At 45.7% G+C, this 18,138-nt stretch overlaps 1 protein-coding gene across 1 annotated transcript in view; it reads right to left on the bottom strand.

Annotated features, from left to right (window-relative positions):
• WNK2 (WNK lysine deficient protein kinase 2) overlaps positions 1-18,138 on the bottom strand; it is a gene marked incomplete at its 5' end in the record, with an annotated part of 101,781 nt that overhangs the window by 29,750 nt on the left and 53,893 nt on the right. Inside the window, 10 exons of the mRNA XM_084269567.1 lie at positions 429-474; positions 687-854; positions 995-1,111; positions 1,192-1,357; positions 3,682-3,731; positions 6,616-6,927; positions 9,566-10,096; positions 11,301-11,492; positions 13,181-13,333; positions 15,888-16,084. Of these exons, the coding sequence (XP_084125693.1) occupies positions 429-474; positions 687-854; positions 995-1,111; positions 1,192-1,357; positions 3,682-3,731; positions 6,616-6,927; positions 9,566-10,096; positions 11,301-11,492; positions 13,181-13,333; positions 15,888-16,084 (1,932 nt within the window). The remainder of the gene's footprint in view (positions 1-428; positions 475-686; positions 855-994; positions 1,112-1,191; positions 1,358-3,681; positions 3,732-6,615; positions 6,928-9,565; positions 10,097-11,300; positions 11,493-13,180; positions 13,334-15,887; positions 16,085-18,138) is intronic.

The following is an 18,138-nucleotide window of genomic DNA, read 5'->3' as shown; positions in this document are numbered from 1 at the left end:
AAAGGTGCCCTGAGAAAATTAGATGATGTTTACAGGCAAAAAAATGAACCTGATTTTTTGAGCAGGATGTCTAGTTTGGAGGATTCCCAAGACCTGCACTTGAACAGCCAGGTCAGCCCTGTGTTCTTCCAGGTTGCTGAGAGCAGGGACCACTGTTACACCATATTTCTATACATCCATGGCAGTGTCTGAAGCAAGGTTGGATGGGGGGCTTGGGGCAACCTGGGCTTGTGGAGGATGACCCTGCCAATAGCTGGGGGTGGCAATGAGTGGCTCTGAGGGCCTTTCCCACCCACACCAGTCTAGGTTCAATGCTTCTATGTTTCCAACCACCAGTAACTGCTGTATATCTTCCTGAACCCAGCAAACTTCTGCATAAACTCCTCACTGCTTTAGAGCTGGAGGTTTGCATTGAAAAGCACAGTTACCGTTCTGTTGATACACAGGTGTCTTCATCTGAGACTGACGCTTCTCCTGTTAAAAAGCCAAAGAGGAAACAATGCAACTAGCTGTCTCATAGAAAGGGAGAGGAGCATCACTCCAAGAAGCACTCACATTGCCAGCCTTGCTGGAGTAGCAGTGTTATTTTTCCAGCCAAGAAGTTTAAACACAGGATGTAAAACTAATGAATGGACAGTTAAGAAAAAGGACTCAAACTAGAAATCTTAATATTTAACATTTCTTACCTCGTTCATTTCCAGTCTATCAGTATCTTGCTGGGGACTCGTTCCCTGATCAGAACTTCTCTCTCCTTCTGTATCTTCACTGAGCATATCTTCTGCTTTGTCAATAATATCTTTCATTTGTTCAATGAACGTCTCTTTTTCACTCTGCAATATGAATTCATTCTCTACCTATAAGGCCACATGAAAATAAAGAGGAAAACAGTAAAATTTCCATTAATGTCCCCATTGCATCGAGCATGCAAGAGAAAAAGTTGGTCGAAGCAACATGGTACAGTAGGAGACCATGGGCAGCCACATCTGAGTCTCACCATGTAAGTAGCGATTTCCTCCGGCGCGTCACCATCCAAATCAAACTTGAAAGTCACCATTTTGTGATTGTGTGTTTCAAGCTGGCACTCCACCATCTTATCCCCTGTGTTACAAACCTGCAGGCAAAGATCAACAGCCATTACTTCCAGCAAAGCCAAAGGAATCCCAAAGTTACCCTCAAAGAGGTTGTACTTGCATTTAATATGGTCAGTTTTGGTCTGCTCGACTTCTCCTGGCGTGAACGAGCACGCGTAGACTTCTTATGTTTCTTTGAAGACTTTCCTTCCTGTTTTCCACTGCCCACTGCACCTTCAAAGCTGTCACTCATCTCTTTACCTGAAGCAACATCTGGACTCATGTAGCTTTGTAAGAGAAAGAAAGAAAACCCAAAATAAGAAACAAAATAAAACCACTGTCACAAGCAATACGTAAGATACACAAGAGCGGAGAGCGCAAGAAACCCCCCAAACTGGATCATAACCATCAGGAACCCTTCAGGGGTGCTCTGGGTCCCTCTCTGCACTGCCTGAGTTCACATTTTGCCAAGGGCTTTGTGCCCCTACTCCTGCTCGCCTGTGCTCGCAAGCACAAGGTCTGGACAGGAGTGGTTTGTGTTTGTTGGAGATGAAGGAAAAGAGTGAGCAGTCAGTACAGCATCCTCAAAGAGAGTGCTGCTCCTCTGTGTGGTTCCCACAGATCGGAAAGGTTTATCCCATGGTATCCCAGATGACCAGCTAGCAACACTACATTGCTTACAGCAGCCCAAACAGTAGTTGCTAACAACCTTATTGTAATATGGCATGTACAGAAAGCGTCAGCATGCGTGTAATTTGCAGGAAATTGTCAGAGGTTCATAAAAAGCATGTCAGGAAGGAACCTGGTAAGGCCATCTGGCCTATTTAGTGCTCCAAGGTACCATCAGGTCTGTCTGAACCAGTCCTCACACAGGGCTGTGTAAACTGATCTTACAAAGATTTCATCACCTTCCCGGGCCATTTATTCCTGTGATCATTAAGCCATATGGGCATTAAAGAAAAGAAATTAAGCCTAACCTATGGATCCCTTCCTTCAACTACAGGCTTTTACTTCTTGCTTTGCACTAGATGCACAGAATAGCTACAAAGGGGGTAGAAATCTGCGACCTTGTACATGTAACTCCTTTGCTAGGAAACCAAACACATTTTGCACATCAGGTAATTCTCTAGGTCACACCTCTGCCACTGTTGGCAGTGTCATTTACAGGCTGCTACTCCTCCACACTACAAGCCCACGACCCAGCTCCAGAGCTCAGTTAGCAATGGGCCTGGGAAAGACAGACCTGCCCCCACAGCTGCAGGACGTGTGCTGCCACAGCCTCTGCACCGCTGAGCTCACCAGAGCCAGCTTGTCAAACACAAATGCTAGAACTGCAGATTGCAATTCAAAGGATGACAAAAAAATCTGATGCGCCTCTCAACAACAGACTAGACTTATTTACAGCCAGATGTAACCTCTAGTCACATATTGGGAAAATTAGAAAAAAATTAAAAATCAGAAGTGAAAAAATGGAAAGATGAGATTTCACTTCCCATGCAGTATTTAAAAGCAGGGAAAAAATGGTTCCATTTTAAGGCTGCAGGGTCACACTGACCTGGGGTGGGCTAGCTTTTTTGGTGAGGCAGAATAAAACCGAGTAAGACAGAGTGTCTTCAAAGTTCATAAACTTATCTGTCTCTTCAGGAAAATGGGAAAAGTGTCACTGAAATCCTAAACCCAAAGCTTTATGCTCAATATGGACAAGGCTAATGCCAGCTCCTGCAACCAGGAAGGTATTCACTGCTTGGGAGCTCTCGCCACTCCTATCAACCTTACCTGTCCCCAAACACATCTGGCTTACTGCAGGAGCAGCAGGTACCTGGGGAGGGGGTACTGCTGCTTAAGGCTGCAGCTACTGCCCCCATTCAGCCTGTCACCAGTCTAGCAGCGATCCTTCCTCCCCAGTGCTCTTCCTCACTGCTTTCTACCTGCCCCCCTCCCTCCTGCTCTTGTGCCCAGCAATGGATGGACAAGAACCAGCACAAATCAAGTCATTCACTGGCTCTGCAGCTCTGTGAAGTTTGCTTCTGTTTCTGAAGAGTGCAGAGCTGACTCTCGGGGTTATTTATTGCTACCTCTGTCATCACTGTGACCTTGCTGTCCCAAAAGTGGGATTGGTTACCTAGGGTGCAGTACAGCAATTCCGCATCCTGCAAAGCCACAGCCTTGGCTGCTGCTGTAACTGTACCTTGGAGCAGCTCAACACACAGTTCTCACTGACACACCACTCTCCATAACGTACCCATGGGGATACAGCGCACCCAGTTTGTTCCCAAAGAGGGGATGATACACCCAGTTACCCCAGTGCAGCACACTTTTAGCGACATTCAGCAGCACCAAAGCCAGGGACTGTACTGCTTCTGTTGCCCTTCATGCTGAAATGAAAGCTGTTGTACGTATACCCACGCTGGAAAGTACAGAACTGTGAAGAGGCCCACAGCACGCAGCACTGGTGGCTTTCTCCCTAGATGAACACCCTCCCATCCTCTCCCAGCCAGCTCCTGCTACTCCTTCTCTTGGCCCAGGCATTTGGCCTGGCCTTGTAATGGCAGACAGGAAAACAGCCTCCAGAAAGAAAACATTTCTTATGGCGAAGAGATTGTAACGATACCTTTCACAGCTCTGTGACAAAGTCTGGAGTTTGTCCTGTATTGCCTGCTCCTATAATGTAAGAAAGTCATGTAAGTAAATGCACTGTATTGGTAGATAAAAAACAACTTTACAAAAGATTCTGCTGTTGAGACTGAAGGAATTCCCAACTGTCCTGTCTAACCAATTCTTGGAACTGGGAAAAAAAAATATCCCCAGAATGAACCCAACTGTACTTCTGTCCAAAGCATCAATATCTGTACACAGCCACTTTCTAAGGCAGAGCCACCAGCCTGCTGTTCCCCTCCCTCCATCCCGAAAGCAGAAGAGGTGGTGAAATAAAACAGTTCCCACCACAATGGGAAAGCCTGACTTGGGACAAATCCACATCAGCACCTATCATTTTATTTTCGTGTTATATAGAAGTACCAGCTAATTACTTCATTGCTTTGTATAGTTTCCTGAGATACATGAAGTGCTGCCATTGCATTTGGCTCATTGTAAGAATTTCTGGGGAACTTACAAATGAAACACAAAAATTCAGTTAATCATTTAAACACACCACCCTTGCACTAGATCGTCTCACCAGAGACACTTTCCCTAAAGGCTTCCCTCCAGGTTGCAGTGCCAGGACAGACACCGACAGTGTGACTTTCACATCGGGCAGGCCTCGTTTGACGGGACCTGGGACAACGATGCTACTCGGCCCACTGCAACGAACTTACCACACATGTACAGACACACATACCTGGGCACGTATATAACTGTGGACGTATATACACACATCCCAAATATATCTTCATAAATATATATAGTTCTATATATATTTATATAAATTATTTATATATAAAAGCTTATATATATTTATAAAATTATACATACATAAAAGCTTATGTATATTTATAAAATTATATATATATAAGCTTATATATATTTATATATACATTTACAAACATACGTCTATAAAACCCTTTTATAGACGCCCAGCTAGAAACAAGCCCCTTGAGTGTCATCCCTTTGTCATAACACGAAAGCAGTTGGCAGAGCCGAGTTAAGAGCTCCACGGTTAACCAGCCAAGCCCGCTCGTACCAGCCAACGCCAACGTGCGCCATGCCAAGCTGGACTGCAGTTTCGGTGAAACTGCTAAATTCATGAACAGTGAGAACACAGACATAATGATCTCGACGCTTTAGGCACACACTGCATGAAGCGCCTCAGAAAATCCCCTTTGCCCGATGGACTCGGATCAGTTTGGACGTGAGCACTGCCACATGTTGGAATGGCAGAGAAGAGAGGAAGGTGGTATGGCAGAGTAGCCATAAAGTGCAGCGTTTCGGATAGATATACACAGGTACGGAGCTCCTCTGAGAGCCAGGAAAGCCTCGTCAACGTGTAAGATCTGTGCGGGGAGCACGTTGAACAATTTGAGCATTCTACAATCATCACTTGACTTCACTAGAAGGAGAGGGGAGATGAAAGGTGAGAATGAAGTTAGCAAAGCTGGGGTTAAGCGCTCCTCAGGATACGATGAAGTGACAGGACAGACATGAGGCTCAGTAGGCACCGGTTTCTCAGGTACAATAGGACAGCATGTATACCCCATCTCACTCTGTGCAACAACAATGGAGGTTATTTGCATTTACAGACCTCCAGTGGGATGGACCCTGCAGCTCTGGCACCATCATTGCACCTGATACAAGCTGTGTGCAGAGAACAAGGACAGCTAGAGGAGAAACACCAGAAGCAAGGGCTACACCTGACATGGCCAGGCTCAACTGGGGGGTCTGCAAGGGAAGCAGTACAGCCTGGTTCTGCCACTTCCGCTGCGCCCAAGCCAGAGGACGTGGCAGTTCAACAGGTAACGTCCTGCAGCACAGCATGAGTACTTATTTGACCACCACTGGAAGGACAGGCAATACAGAGGGCTGGAATCCAGGTGAGCATTGGCAGCATCCTTACCGAGCATCTTCGGGCATGAGGCCACACCTCTAACAGAACCTGCAGGCTGTGCCGTGCAGTCATGCACATGACACGTGCACAATGGCACAAGTAAAAAACGGATTTAGTTGGAAAAGATGGAAAGTGTTAGTTTGGGAGGGAAAGGTAGCTCAAACAGAGCACCTCAAGAGGAACAATTCTGGATGCAGAATTGCCAAGAGACATTTGCGTTCAGAAGCGGAGAACAAATTAGATTTATTTACTGAAATACGGTACAAATTCCAAAACCTTTGTTTTACTTTGCTTATGGAGGTCTATCAAATAGTTGAAAAGGAAACGTTCCATGATGCTCTGCCAAGACTGAAGGTTAAACAATGATGAGAGTAGAAAGAAAAGTCAAAGTAGTCAAGAGGAGGAGCTAGCAGTTTTATAAAGAGAATAATAAAGTGAATCTTGCTTCTACAACCACTGAGAGCTGGGAACGCCTACAAGCATCTGAAGAACCAAAAATCTCAGGGCTAGACAAGACTTCAGGTGATGCAGGAGGATACAACACTGAATGAAATGGGAATAAGGATCATGCTTAGGAGCATGAAGAGCTTTTACATAGTGAAGAATCAGACTATGAAATTGTTTCTGAAGACAAGTGATGGCTGGTTGAACAAGTGCTTGAGACATTTAAAACAAGACTGGACAAAAACCACAGATGAAGCTCTACAGAACAGCTTCCTACTGACCCACAGCACTTCAAGTCGTTCCTAGCTCTGTGCCTGTGCTCAGCTACAGAGGGACACTCAGCCCTGCTACCACATTACTTTGAGGAGACATTTCACAAGGCATGACATGCAGGTTCCAGCCAACTTTTTGCCAACCCAGAGTTGCCAGCATCTAGGACCTGTGGCTCCATACAGTGAGCAGGGACAACCTCCCTCACGAAATCAGCCCATTATTTCACAAAGGAGTAAGAAAGAAGGTTGGGGTGAAGCTGGCAAGTTACTCTAGGGAAAACAGCTCTACCTCTTGAGATGTCTCTGCAACTGCCTGAACAGCTGAGCAGGGCGCTGGGAGCTGCTGACCCAGCGGCTGGGAAAGCTCAGGCTGAAGCTGCAGCAGACCAGAAGGCTGAAGTGGCAGGCAGTGATCTATGGGGACAGGCGGACTCGCCGCAGCAAGGCTGCTGTGAATCTGGGGAACGCCTTCGGGAGCGACGCGTGGAGGCAACAGTTCAGGCTGCAACTGCAAAGGCGGTGACATGACTATCGAGGGTTGCACAGGCAGCACGGGCACCTGGGCTGCAGCTTCCAGAGCGTACTGCGCGTGTCCGGTCATCTGCTGTAACGCAACAGACAGCTATTAAAACAAATCTCTGCTCGGAGCGCGTGGGACTTACACCACAAGGCACTAAAGTCACCAGAGTACACAGAGATTGGATTCTAGTTCTGCACTGAGACTCTGTGTGCATGGTCTCAGCTGGCAAAGGTAACCACTGAAGAGTTTAAATCTGCTTTGAAATAACCAAATAAAAGTCTAAGGATTCTACCTATAGAATCATAACAATGTGTGTTGCTCAGGCACCATTTAATTAGTAGAAAGCAAGCTGTACTTGGCTAAGGAATTTAAAACGCAGATTAATTCACTGTCCTGAATTGTTTGCTTTGCTTTCAACAAGCCTACCATAGTGCTCTACCTATAATCTAAATTAGGATTTAAAAAGATATATACATGTTTATCTGCTAAATATCTGTAGAACCAGCAGCCAGTACAGACCATACAATTAACTTCTTTTTTACTGGATCTATACCAGCATGTTACAGAACACATTGTTTTCCACTTAATTTAAACATTTGAGACACAGCCGAGCTCTTGACAATGCTAAGGACCAAGGTCCCAATCCTGCAAAGGCTTCCCTGTGAAGAAGCTTCATTTATCTTAGTGGATTTCTCCAGTGCATTTAAATAACTCCTGTGCGTAAGCACATTGTAGGAACTGGACCGATGCGATCACACGCCAACTACCTTAGAGACCACGCTGTTATTCTGCGTATCAGTTCTGTTGAGTTGGACGTTTAGAACAGAATGTTCCCCTTTTAGGTACATTGGGATTTTTTTTTTTTTCCAAGAGGACTGAGCTTGTGGAAAGAGGGAAAAGGAAAGGAAAATATAACAGGAAAAAAGGCTTTTTGGTACTAGGTAAAACTGCCTAATTTTTAGTCTTTTGAAGTATCATCACCTAGAGATTTAAGAGAACTTGGAAAATATGTATTTTAAAAAACATCAAGGTTCAGATGAGAACTAGGCCGCACAATCCCGTTACCACATGCTCTCTGCAGGTCCTGGATAGGAGCCAAAATTATTATTCTAGGTTTTAATGTGGATAAAAATAAGAGACGCGATCTGCTTCGCGACACAGAGCAGTTACATGACTGCCTAAGTGGAGGTTGCTAGAATAGCAACTGTGGTGTGCATTGCAGAAGGGCAGTGACTGAGGGGGGTTTCTGGAAAAAAAAAATCTTACATAACTAGAATAATTCACAGAACATTTTGATGTATAATTTACCTGGGCCAAACCAAACTCAGAGGTGCTAAATGTCAGGAGCACTGCACTGGGAACCCTTGATTTACAAAAAAACCCTCCCCAGGAATGGTACTTTAAAACATGGAAAAATGTATTTTTTAAATATCCCTCTGAATATCCATTAGTGTTTCTCATAGCTATTTTTTATCCTAAAAAAATTAATCACCGGGTAATTTTTCCATCCATTTTCAACAAACAATGATTGTGTTGGGGCTGTTTGGAAGTACCAGTTCCCCAGATGTAGTGTTTGCCACACTTGCTGCATGCCCGGTGCCCGGTTCACTCTTCTCTAAAGCCATCAGAAACACTATGGGTAACAAGATTAATGTCTCGGGCTCTGCACTGCTCTCAAACAGCATTTCTGGACCAGGAGAGCTGCAGCAATGATGCACCCTGAACGTGGCACAGGGTATGGCACTTTGAAATGGGCTGTGATGAATTTTAATCAATGCATTACGGCAAAGTGGCATAGCAGAACACAGAGTTTGAAAAACAGCTATTATTAAATGATTTAGTGCTCCCTCCCCTACTTGGGTCAGACTGCATTTCATGTTGTCATATCACAGATGTGGCAATAGAAGTGTTTACAGACTCTGTCAACAAGTCCTGAACCAGTTCCCTCGTAATCAGTGCCAGTATTGGAAGCTCCGCTTTCTGCTTTGGTTCTTTCAATGGGAAAGGCCTGTCATCCTTAGCTGACAGACTTCTTCCACACAGCTTTCTGAAGTCATCATTGAATGGCTGTTTCCCTGTACTGTTTTAAACAAGCTATACATCAAAACAACCCCCTTGGCTCCTGCCAGCTGCCTGTGTTTTGCCAGGAGCACCCACCAGCCCACACATCATGTGAGGGAGCCCACAGGGCTGCATGGCCACTGCCCCGGCTCAGACTGTTCTCCTGCTGCAGGGAATGACAGCTCACACATGGCATGTTTTGAGATGGGAGAGGGAAGAGGGAATTCCGATGGGCTCGTGTCTGCTTGCTGTCCAAAGCCTGTTTGATTACCCCTACACCCTTTGAGCATCCCCTTGCCCTGAATGAAGACTTTGCCTGCTCTAGTGACCACCTTCCGGACTGAGATAAAGAAGTTAAAGTATCTTAAGAGCAAGGAAAGGCATGGTCAGGCACTGGGCTAGGCTGCCCAGCCAGGTGGTGGAGTCACCTTCCCTGGAGGGGTTCAAAGCACGCATAGACATGGCACTCCAGGCCATGGTTTAGTTGACATGGTGGTGTCAGACAGATGGTTGGACTTAATGATCTCAGAGGTCTTTTCCAACCTTAAAGATTCAATGATTCTATGAGAAAGACCTCCCCAGCACGTGCTTACAACAGAGTGAGCCCCAGGACCGCCCAACAGTCCAGCACTGACACCTCCCACGCCCGGCGGATTACCTGGTGACCTGCCCCAGGCGCAGAGAGCGTCTGTTCTGAAGGATGAATAACGCTGGGCTGAAGTGACTGAGGAGGTGGAGGCTGCTGCGGCTGGGACACGGCTTGCGTGCTCTGCGTGTGATGGGGAGAGGGCGCTTCACCCTGAATGATCTGCTGGAAGGTGGTCTGGTACATCTGCTGCTGGGGGAGCTGGGCCACCCCGTGATGCGGTGGCAGCGCCGGCACTCCCGGCGGAGCCACAGCAAGCAATGGTATCGTCGCAGCCGACATGTTTGGCACTATGGTTTGGCAGGGTAAGACCAAAGAAGCCACAGTTGTGTGAGGAAGGTTGACGGTCTGCATGGGGAGGGCAGGGGAGTTGGGTGCCATGGGCAGGGTGGGGTTCATGGGTAAAATCACAGCTGGAGCAAAATACTGAGAAGGAGCAGGTATGGGGGGCACATTCGCAGCAGGTATATCAGAGAGGTTTGGAGGAAGGCTGTCAAGTCCTGCCAGAGGAGTAATTGCAGGAATGACAGGAAACTGAGGAATCTGAAAAAAATATAATAGCACATAAATCACGAGTGCTTCCACTGACAGTACAAAATCATTTTGTTTGCCATACAAGTACATCAAAATCACCCGTGCAGTGATGATAATTATGTCTGTTTGTTAATCACTTCCATTCATTTCCTGAGGTTTATAAACAGTAATAAAAAACGATTGATGCTTAAATCGTTAGGAGAAAAAAATACCATTTCAGGGGGAACATTTTTATACCTCAGAAGCTTAAAACCATGTGTTACACCAGCTTGAAGCCTTCAAGAAACATACCCATTAAAAGCTGCTTTCATTTGAACAGAAGCGAAAAGGAATTGGACCAGACAAAACGTCCAACTCTGCCATGCACAACTCACTACATCAATTTAACCCTCTTGTCTTTAAACAGGTTGGCAGCAGCCCAGGCAGAACATATCCCATCCCTGCAGGTGTTCAAGTCCAGCTTGGAGGGGGCCCTGGGCAACCTTGTGTAGATGCAGGCCTGGAGATTGTTGGCAGTGCCTCTGGCAGGGGGGTTGGAACTCTATGATCCTCAGGGTCCCTTCCAACCCAGACCATTCTATGATAAAGGGGTTTTACGATCAAAACCTCCCAGTGACGCAGCAGACCTTAACTCTGCTAACATCATGGAAGCAGCTTGCAGCTCCTCTTCAGTGCAAGACCCTATGCATGATAGCAGCCGGCACTACCAACTGCTCTGAGAGCACCAGCAAAGCCTTCCAGGCCAAGGAAAGGGTCCATCCCCGCTAATGAAAACACACAAGCAGGGTTGAGAGCCTGGGAGGGGGCAGCGCAGGGAGTGGTGAAATGGGGAGCTTGGGAACAGGAGAAAAAAAAAGATGGGCAACTTCTCATGCTCTTAAGCCAGGGATGGGGAAGAGTGTGCCAGAGGAAAGGTGAAAAAAAACCCCAAAATACCCCAACCAACAAAGCAATTGTTGCAGTTTTGTAACCACCATTAACTGGATTCTCTGGGTAGCTCACAGCGTTACTCACAAGGAGATTTCAGCTTCACCCAACAAAAACAAATAGTAGAGAAACACACAGCAATTTGGAAAAACCTGTATTCTCCCAGACCAATTAAATGGCACTCATTCATCACAGCCACACCGGCACCGAAAACCCCGTTAATGATTGATTAGCTGGAAAGCTTCACGCCAGCGGATGCATTCAGAGGCAAGTTCAGAGGTGTTACCTGCGGGGGTGCCACTGGCGGGAGCTGCGGCACCGTGGAGATCTGCAGGGGCTTCAGAGGCGTGCTGCTCGCGGGCACCGCAGGGGGCTGGGGCTGGTACGGGGGCAGCAGGTGGGGCGCAGGCTGGATGGGGCACACGGGCTGGGTGCTGAGCACCTGCTGCAGGGAGGCTTGCTGCGACATGGGCTGCTGCTAGGGACAAAGAGAAGAATAAAAAAAGGGGGATATAGCCTGCGTACCAAGAATGAAGGGGTTCACTGGGTGTCTCACACCAGTTCAAGCTGCTCAGAGCAGAAGCATCCTTCCTTGGTCTAGAGAAGAGAAGGGTGCTCCCAATGCATACAGGAGCCTGTGCTTACAGCACACTCGAGAGCAAGATAGGTTACCTGAAAAGACAAAGTTCTAAGTACGATGGAAAGGTTATTTGTAATGATTCAGAGTCTTTAAATCCCAGAGATTGTTCTGGTTGGCTCTGTAAAATCCTTACCTTCGAAGGTTCCTACTATGCCAACTGTACACAGCTAACTTCGACTCCGTAATGTAGCAGGCTTTAAATACACAACACTTACTATCTGAGACACAAATAAAACACAATAATTACAGCAAAACTCAGATCCCAGTTATTTCTGAGGTGCTGCAGTACCAATGTGGCAGCCAAAAGAGCTGGGCAGCTCCGCACAGAAACTTTATCATTGTTTTAGCTATTTCTGTCATCACAACTCTGCGCAAAGTCAGCCTCACAATGGGCTTCCTGGCAAGATCAGAAAACAGACTAGTTATTAAATCCTTTCACTATCAGGGACAGAATTATTTCAAGAGACAGCAACACTGTGAGGAAAGGGCATGCCAAAGAAATTGAGTAAATTGGGCAAATATCCTACACCAAACCAGCATGGGGAAAATAAACAGCAGATTTTGAGCTGTCAGCATAAAGCTCCAGAGGCCTCTCGAGAGATCTACACAACGGGTGGGGCCCTCACTTTGCTTAAGTGTAAAATTTCTGGCTGAGAGAGCCACGAGAATATCCTTGCCCATCAGAAAACAACCCTTGATATATGACAAAACTTCCCATGTGGTTGGAGAAGACCAATTCATACTCCAACACCGATACTTTCAGAAGAACAAGGCATGTTAAAAAATGCAATCTGTTTGGTAACTAAAAAGGTTACGAGAGGTCTGACACATGCCAGTCAAAGCATTCACTCCTCAGCCCCACTAAAAGATCCTACTGAAGGCAGCCAAGCTTTGGGTCAAATCACAAAAACAAGCCAGGAGTTACCATCACACAGGTCTGCAGCCACATCCCTCAGCTGGCCACCACATCTGCCACCACCTCCACGTTGGGCATTCTCTAAGTATCTCTGAGGAATGGAGGTTTGGGGGGAAACTGGTAATTCAGGATGGTCAGATAGCAATCCTGTTTGGAGACAACTCAGAGAGATGGACTCTTTTCTTGGTGGGAGAGTTACTGGCTGGATGCCAATCTTGAACTACATTTAACGTGTGTGCACAACTCAAATTAGCATCGTGGAGTCCAAGACAACTGACACTACCCAAGAGAGTTTCTTCCTAGCCCTTGAGAAAGGAGATGCCAAATAAAAACACAAAATTAATAAAACACCATTCCATTTTTAAGGACCAAGACAGCACATTGCCATCAGCACAGCATTTCCAGCCAACACCGTTCAGCCACAACAGAAGAGCAGTCAACCTACATCTAGCCATTTTGTCATGCGATGATGGTCCCCAAGCCCGTTACCCTTCCATCCCTTAACCCCAACGCCTTTTACCTACTCCCTGAGCCTCTCTGGCAACTACAGAATGGAGCAGAGGGTAAGGAGCAGGAGAAGCACACTTTTTGGCAGCATCCAAGCTCTTACCTGCTGACCAGCCAGCCCTGGCTGCGGCTGCCCCAGCTGCAACGAGGCGACGGTGGTGGGCTGGACAACGGGGAACGGCATCGCTGGCTCCTGGTAGTGCTGGGGGCGCTGGGACACCACGGCAGGCGCAGCCTGAACCGTGGGGACGCTGGGCTGCAGGAAGAAGAGCAATGCTTTAGAGAAGAGTATCAACAACCATTCATCAGGAGTGCAACTGCAAGTGCAACAGCTCAGTTCAAAACAGAGGAGGGAGGGGAAGTACGAAAAGTTATCTGCAAGGAATGGAAGTTGTTTAATCCAAAAGCATTGGCAAATTCTAAGTAAGGTAACCAAACACTGCATCCCATTCCTTTCTAGAAGCAAGTGTGTGGACCTGTAAACCCACCAAAAGCACGTACCCAGTGACTAGGGATACACCCACTGAGGGTACACCCCTTCACTGGGCGAGATGGAAATTCCACTTCAGAGCAACTTTTATATTTCATGAAGCAGCTTTCTGTTCCAAAAAAGCGGGTAGTTTACGTGAAATGGGTGACAAGAAAATTAGCAGAGAAATGAGAAACAAATCAAAACCACAGGGGAAGTGAAAACAAAATAAAAAGTGAAAACAAACTCAGCTAAGATTCACAACAGCAGCAGCTCTCTACAACTTCAGCTCAAAGAAATTAAGCAGTATGTCAGACAGAGGCTCATAAACCTAAAACCTCACCTACGACAGCTCCAGTTATGTGCCAGTTATCTTGGTAAATAACCTCCCAGATAAATACAGGGATTTATTTTTTTCCCTTAGAATACAGAAGGTTTTGACTCGGATTTCTGTTTCCTGTGTTATGGCAGGAAGAAAAAAATAAAACTGGAAACCCCACCAGAAAACTAAGAGCTACAAGAAACATTTTGCTTGTAAAGAGAGGTTATTGTCTTGCCAAGCCGGTGAACATGAAAAGTAGTACGGCATTTAGGGCAAAATTAGTGAAACCTATCAATGTGAGTCTGCTCTGAAAGAGTATGCTGCACAGCTCAATTCAATAATCAAGTCATCTGCTCCAGGTGTGTTTGGAGCATTACATTGAAGTTGAGAAGGCAGCACTTCAGGTGAACCAGGGCAAGGAAGGATGCATCCCAGCAGCTGTGTGCACATAGGAAAGGTGGTTTCCATCGTGGAGGGAGCTGGCTACAGGTGCCAAGGATGATTTTTTTTTTCCTTCAGGTAAAGAGAGTCATGTTCCAATGCATTCATAAAACAGCTCATAACTTCTTGCAGACATTTCAGAAAATTTAAGGTGAAAGAGGGAAAACGATGCACTTCCCAAGCACACGGGGTAAATCCTGATCAAGCAAGAAAAAGACATTGGTCCTGGATTTTTCCTTAAGTCAAATGGGACAAAAGAAAAAAAAGACACATTAACTTGCCACATCACCAGTGTCCTTTTGACTAGGCAGACTGCTCCAGTCACCAACATGCTCTGTGCAGCAGTGCTGTGCCAGCACGAGCCTTCCCACAGGGCTGGGGCTGCCTGGGCACGTCGGCTTCTCCACTGTCAGAGAGGCAGAATGTCTTCTGCAAGTCTTGCAGATCTCATGGGAGAGCCACCGTTTCTTTTGGCTAATTACGTATTGGAAAGATTTGTGTAACAGAGGCAGGTCCAAACTTCTGCCACACAGCCCACTGATCTGGGGATGCAGTCGAGACACCAAGTTTCCTGGGAGTTGGCTACCTGGGGAGCGAGCTCCTTCAACAGGCATCAAGAGCACGTTTTGATCTTGGTCAGACTGAAATAATCAGGGTAAGCACACCTGACCAAGCTATCGAGGAGCCATTATCTCTGTGGGGTGTGCAGAGGTCCCCAGTGCCACCAGAGCATCTGCTCCTCTTTTAGTCTACTGATACGTGTTTTCCTCCCTGGGTTCTCAGGGCAGGCACATCATGTTTGGAGTCCAAGCCAGGGTGGGATCGCTGTGGCAGTGCAGAGCAGTGCAACCACTGCTGCCACATGTAACGGGCACAGGCTGTAACTGCAACACGGTGCTGAAGGTGCTTGTGTCGTGCCTCTCCCTGGAAGCACCTGAAGATTTATGTTCACTCGCGTGTGTTTGTTCTTGCACCAGTAGTTCCATTAATTGCTTTTGGTCAAGGTCATAACAGCATGAAAAGGGGAGTGACTGTGAACATCTGACTGGGCTACCAGCACCTGTGTTTGGAGCCCCAGTAATGGCTGTATGCCAGTCTCCACACCAGATTAAATCCAAACCCAGGAAGGCAGCGCCTGGATGTCTGACCTTTGTCTCAACTGGAAGAAACACTGGACTGGAGAGGCTGTTGACCAACTGCAGGAACAACAGCATGTGGCTGCGCTGACAGCAAACCAAGCAGTGCTCAGATACTGGTGTGAGTTTAAAATCAATCATTGCAAAGCTACTCAGTACTGAGGTCACTCTGTGACAGCCTGGTGATAAGCTTTTTGACTGAAAGCATGACAGCTGCTGGTGAGGCATTTCTTCTGAATGGCAGGCACAGCCAACCACACACCATCCAGCAAGCACAGGCCTCAGATCACCTAGAAATGTATTACTAAGCAAGTCACCATCAGTAGGGCAGAGTGAGGAACATATAAAGCCCTGGAATCCACCCCTCCTGAAAACAAGAGTATAAATGAGCCATTAAGCACGATCTAGGATACAGAGCAATTCCAAAAAGCTTTGGACTTACTCCTGAGGGCTGCTGGTAGTGCCCCAGCTGCTGAAGGCCATGGGGCACAGCCTGGCTCTCGCTCAGAGGTGGGCTGTACACCCGCTGGATAGCCGGAGGTGCTGGGTCAGGCAGAGACGAGTAGATGACACTTTGCTGGCTGCTTTGGGAGTCTGAATAAACAGTGGACCCCTGGCCACTGTCAAATGTGCTGTCAGCTGAAAGAAGAATATTCTTTGTTATTAAAAGCTCAACGGCTCCAAACATTCAAATAATGATTTTAAAGTAAGGTCGACACTGGTGTACTGTTTTTTTACTACCCTAGCCCTTTCCACTACAGAAATAATCTATACAATACACTAAGGTTAATCTCTACAAAAACCATGTGCACTGCTGCTCTTCAGCCAAACCCATCCCCCCGGATTGCTGCGCACGGTAATATTTTGGGCACATGGATATTTCCTTTAAAGGTCATAAGGTTGACATTAAGATTTGCAGACATTATAGATTTTGTAGGATGAAAGGAAAGGAAACCCCAATTGTAGTTTTCATGGCGGATCACAGAGTCTTTTAGAGTTAGCTTTCCTGGGGATGCACTGGCTTTAACACCTTTTTTAATTGGTAGCACTGAAAATGACAGAATTCTTTATACTGTATGCTTTATTAGTCCAGCAAATCATACCTTTTACATGACAAAAATAGCCTGCAACAGATTTAAAACTCAAAACTGAAAGAAAACTAACAAGGACACAAAAAATGTCTTAAATTACAGACAAGTTTAAGTGCTATTTCTTTTTCTGACACTTCATCTCTGTTCTCTTATATTATAAACAAGGTTTTACTAATTTGGGTTTTATTATTCTTTAGCAGCAGAGATGACCTTTCTCCTCAGTACACACAAACTATTTTCCCAACTATTTTTTCCCCCCAAAATTAAACTCCCCTCTATATTTATCCAACTCATTTTTAATAAGATGCAACGTGGCCCTGCTCTAAGTCAGCAGAGACTTCTGCTGCATACACACTTCCATTTTATTACAGTTATTTAAGACCTCAAAGGCAAAAAACCCTGTATGATGGCAGAGTGCTAGAGGAAAAGCTGTGAGTCAATCTCAGATTTTTATAGAATAATTTGCATCTACACACAGGAAGTTATTAATTTGCATTTTTACATTTGACCTCAGATTATTATATGAGTTGGTAGAACGGTCATTTATAGACCTTGTATCCCTGTGAAAATATCTGATAGTGAGTTGTTGAGGAGGAATAGGAAATAAACTGGGCCAGGAGGGTATATTTAGTATACAATTCTGCCAACTCATGCCCAACAGAACCAGGGGAGCTTCACTGAACCACTGGAAACAAAAAGTCATAATTACAGTGTTTCTCAAAGGAATTTATGTTAAATAAGTGTACGATCAAAAAAAAGAAATGAGATCAACTTAGGTTTGGGAAAAAAGCAAGCCTGATGAATCCTGCAATGTTCTGAGTTACACAGATAAAGCCATTTTTCACGTCTTGGAAAGGTTTGTTTCCTTGTAGGGGGGTGCTTTGGTTGTTTTAATATTCAAAGCAGAGCTCTGATTAGCAATTTATACAATACCTGAATCATGGTAGCTTTATCATTGCTAAAGATAATGCATCTTTAATTTAAGCATGCTTACATAAAATTCCAGAACAGTAAACCAAACATTATGATAATAGTTTGGTACCAAAATACATACATTAGATTTTATCAGAAAAAATGGCTAGAAAAGAACTCTCATAAAATTTCAGTTCTTAGCTAAAAATACCTGGCAACATTATCACTCCCTACAGAACCTGAAAGCAAGGTGCAGCTGGGGGGGTTGGTGCCTTCCCCCATGTAACTTGCAATAGGACAAGAGGAAATGGTCTCCAGCTGTATCTGCGGGGGTTGAGGTTGGGTATTAGGACAAATTTCTTCACCAAGAGTGGTCCAGCATTGGACCAGGTTGCCCAGAGAGGTGGTGGAGTCACCATCACTGGAGAGGTTCAAAACACTTATAGACATGGCATTCCAGGGCATGGTTTAGTTGACATGGTGATGTTGGACAGACAGTTGGATTTGATGGAGGTCTTTTCCAACTTTAAAGATTCTCTGATTTCCTTCAAGGTGTTTTAAAGAATAAATGGGTAAAGAGTTCAATACCAGAACTCGACTCAGTAAAAAGTTGATTTCAGATGACAGGGAGAAGAACAAGTTATTTTAGGTAAATATAAACACTGCTCCCTCACACCGTGCTGTTTGCTG

The sequence above is a fragment of the Gallinula chloropus genome, assembly GCF_964237585.1.
Source record: "Gallinula chloropus genome assembly, chromosome: 12".
Taxonomy (NCBI): domain Eukaryota; kingdom Metazoa; phylum Chordata; class Aves; order Gruiformes; family Rallidae; genus Gallinula; species Gallinula chloropus.
The sequence above is the reverse complement of the archived record's forward strand: the minus strand, read 5'-3'. Positions and strand labels throughout refer to the sequence as shown.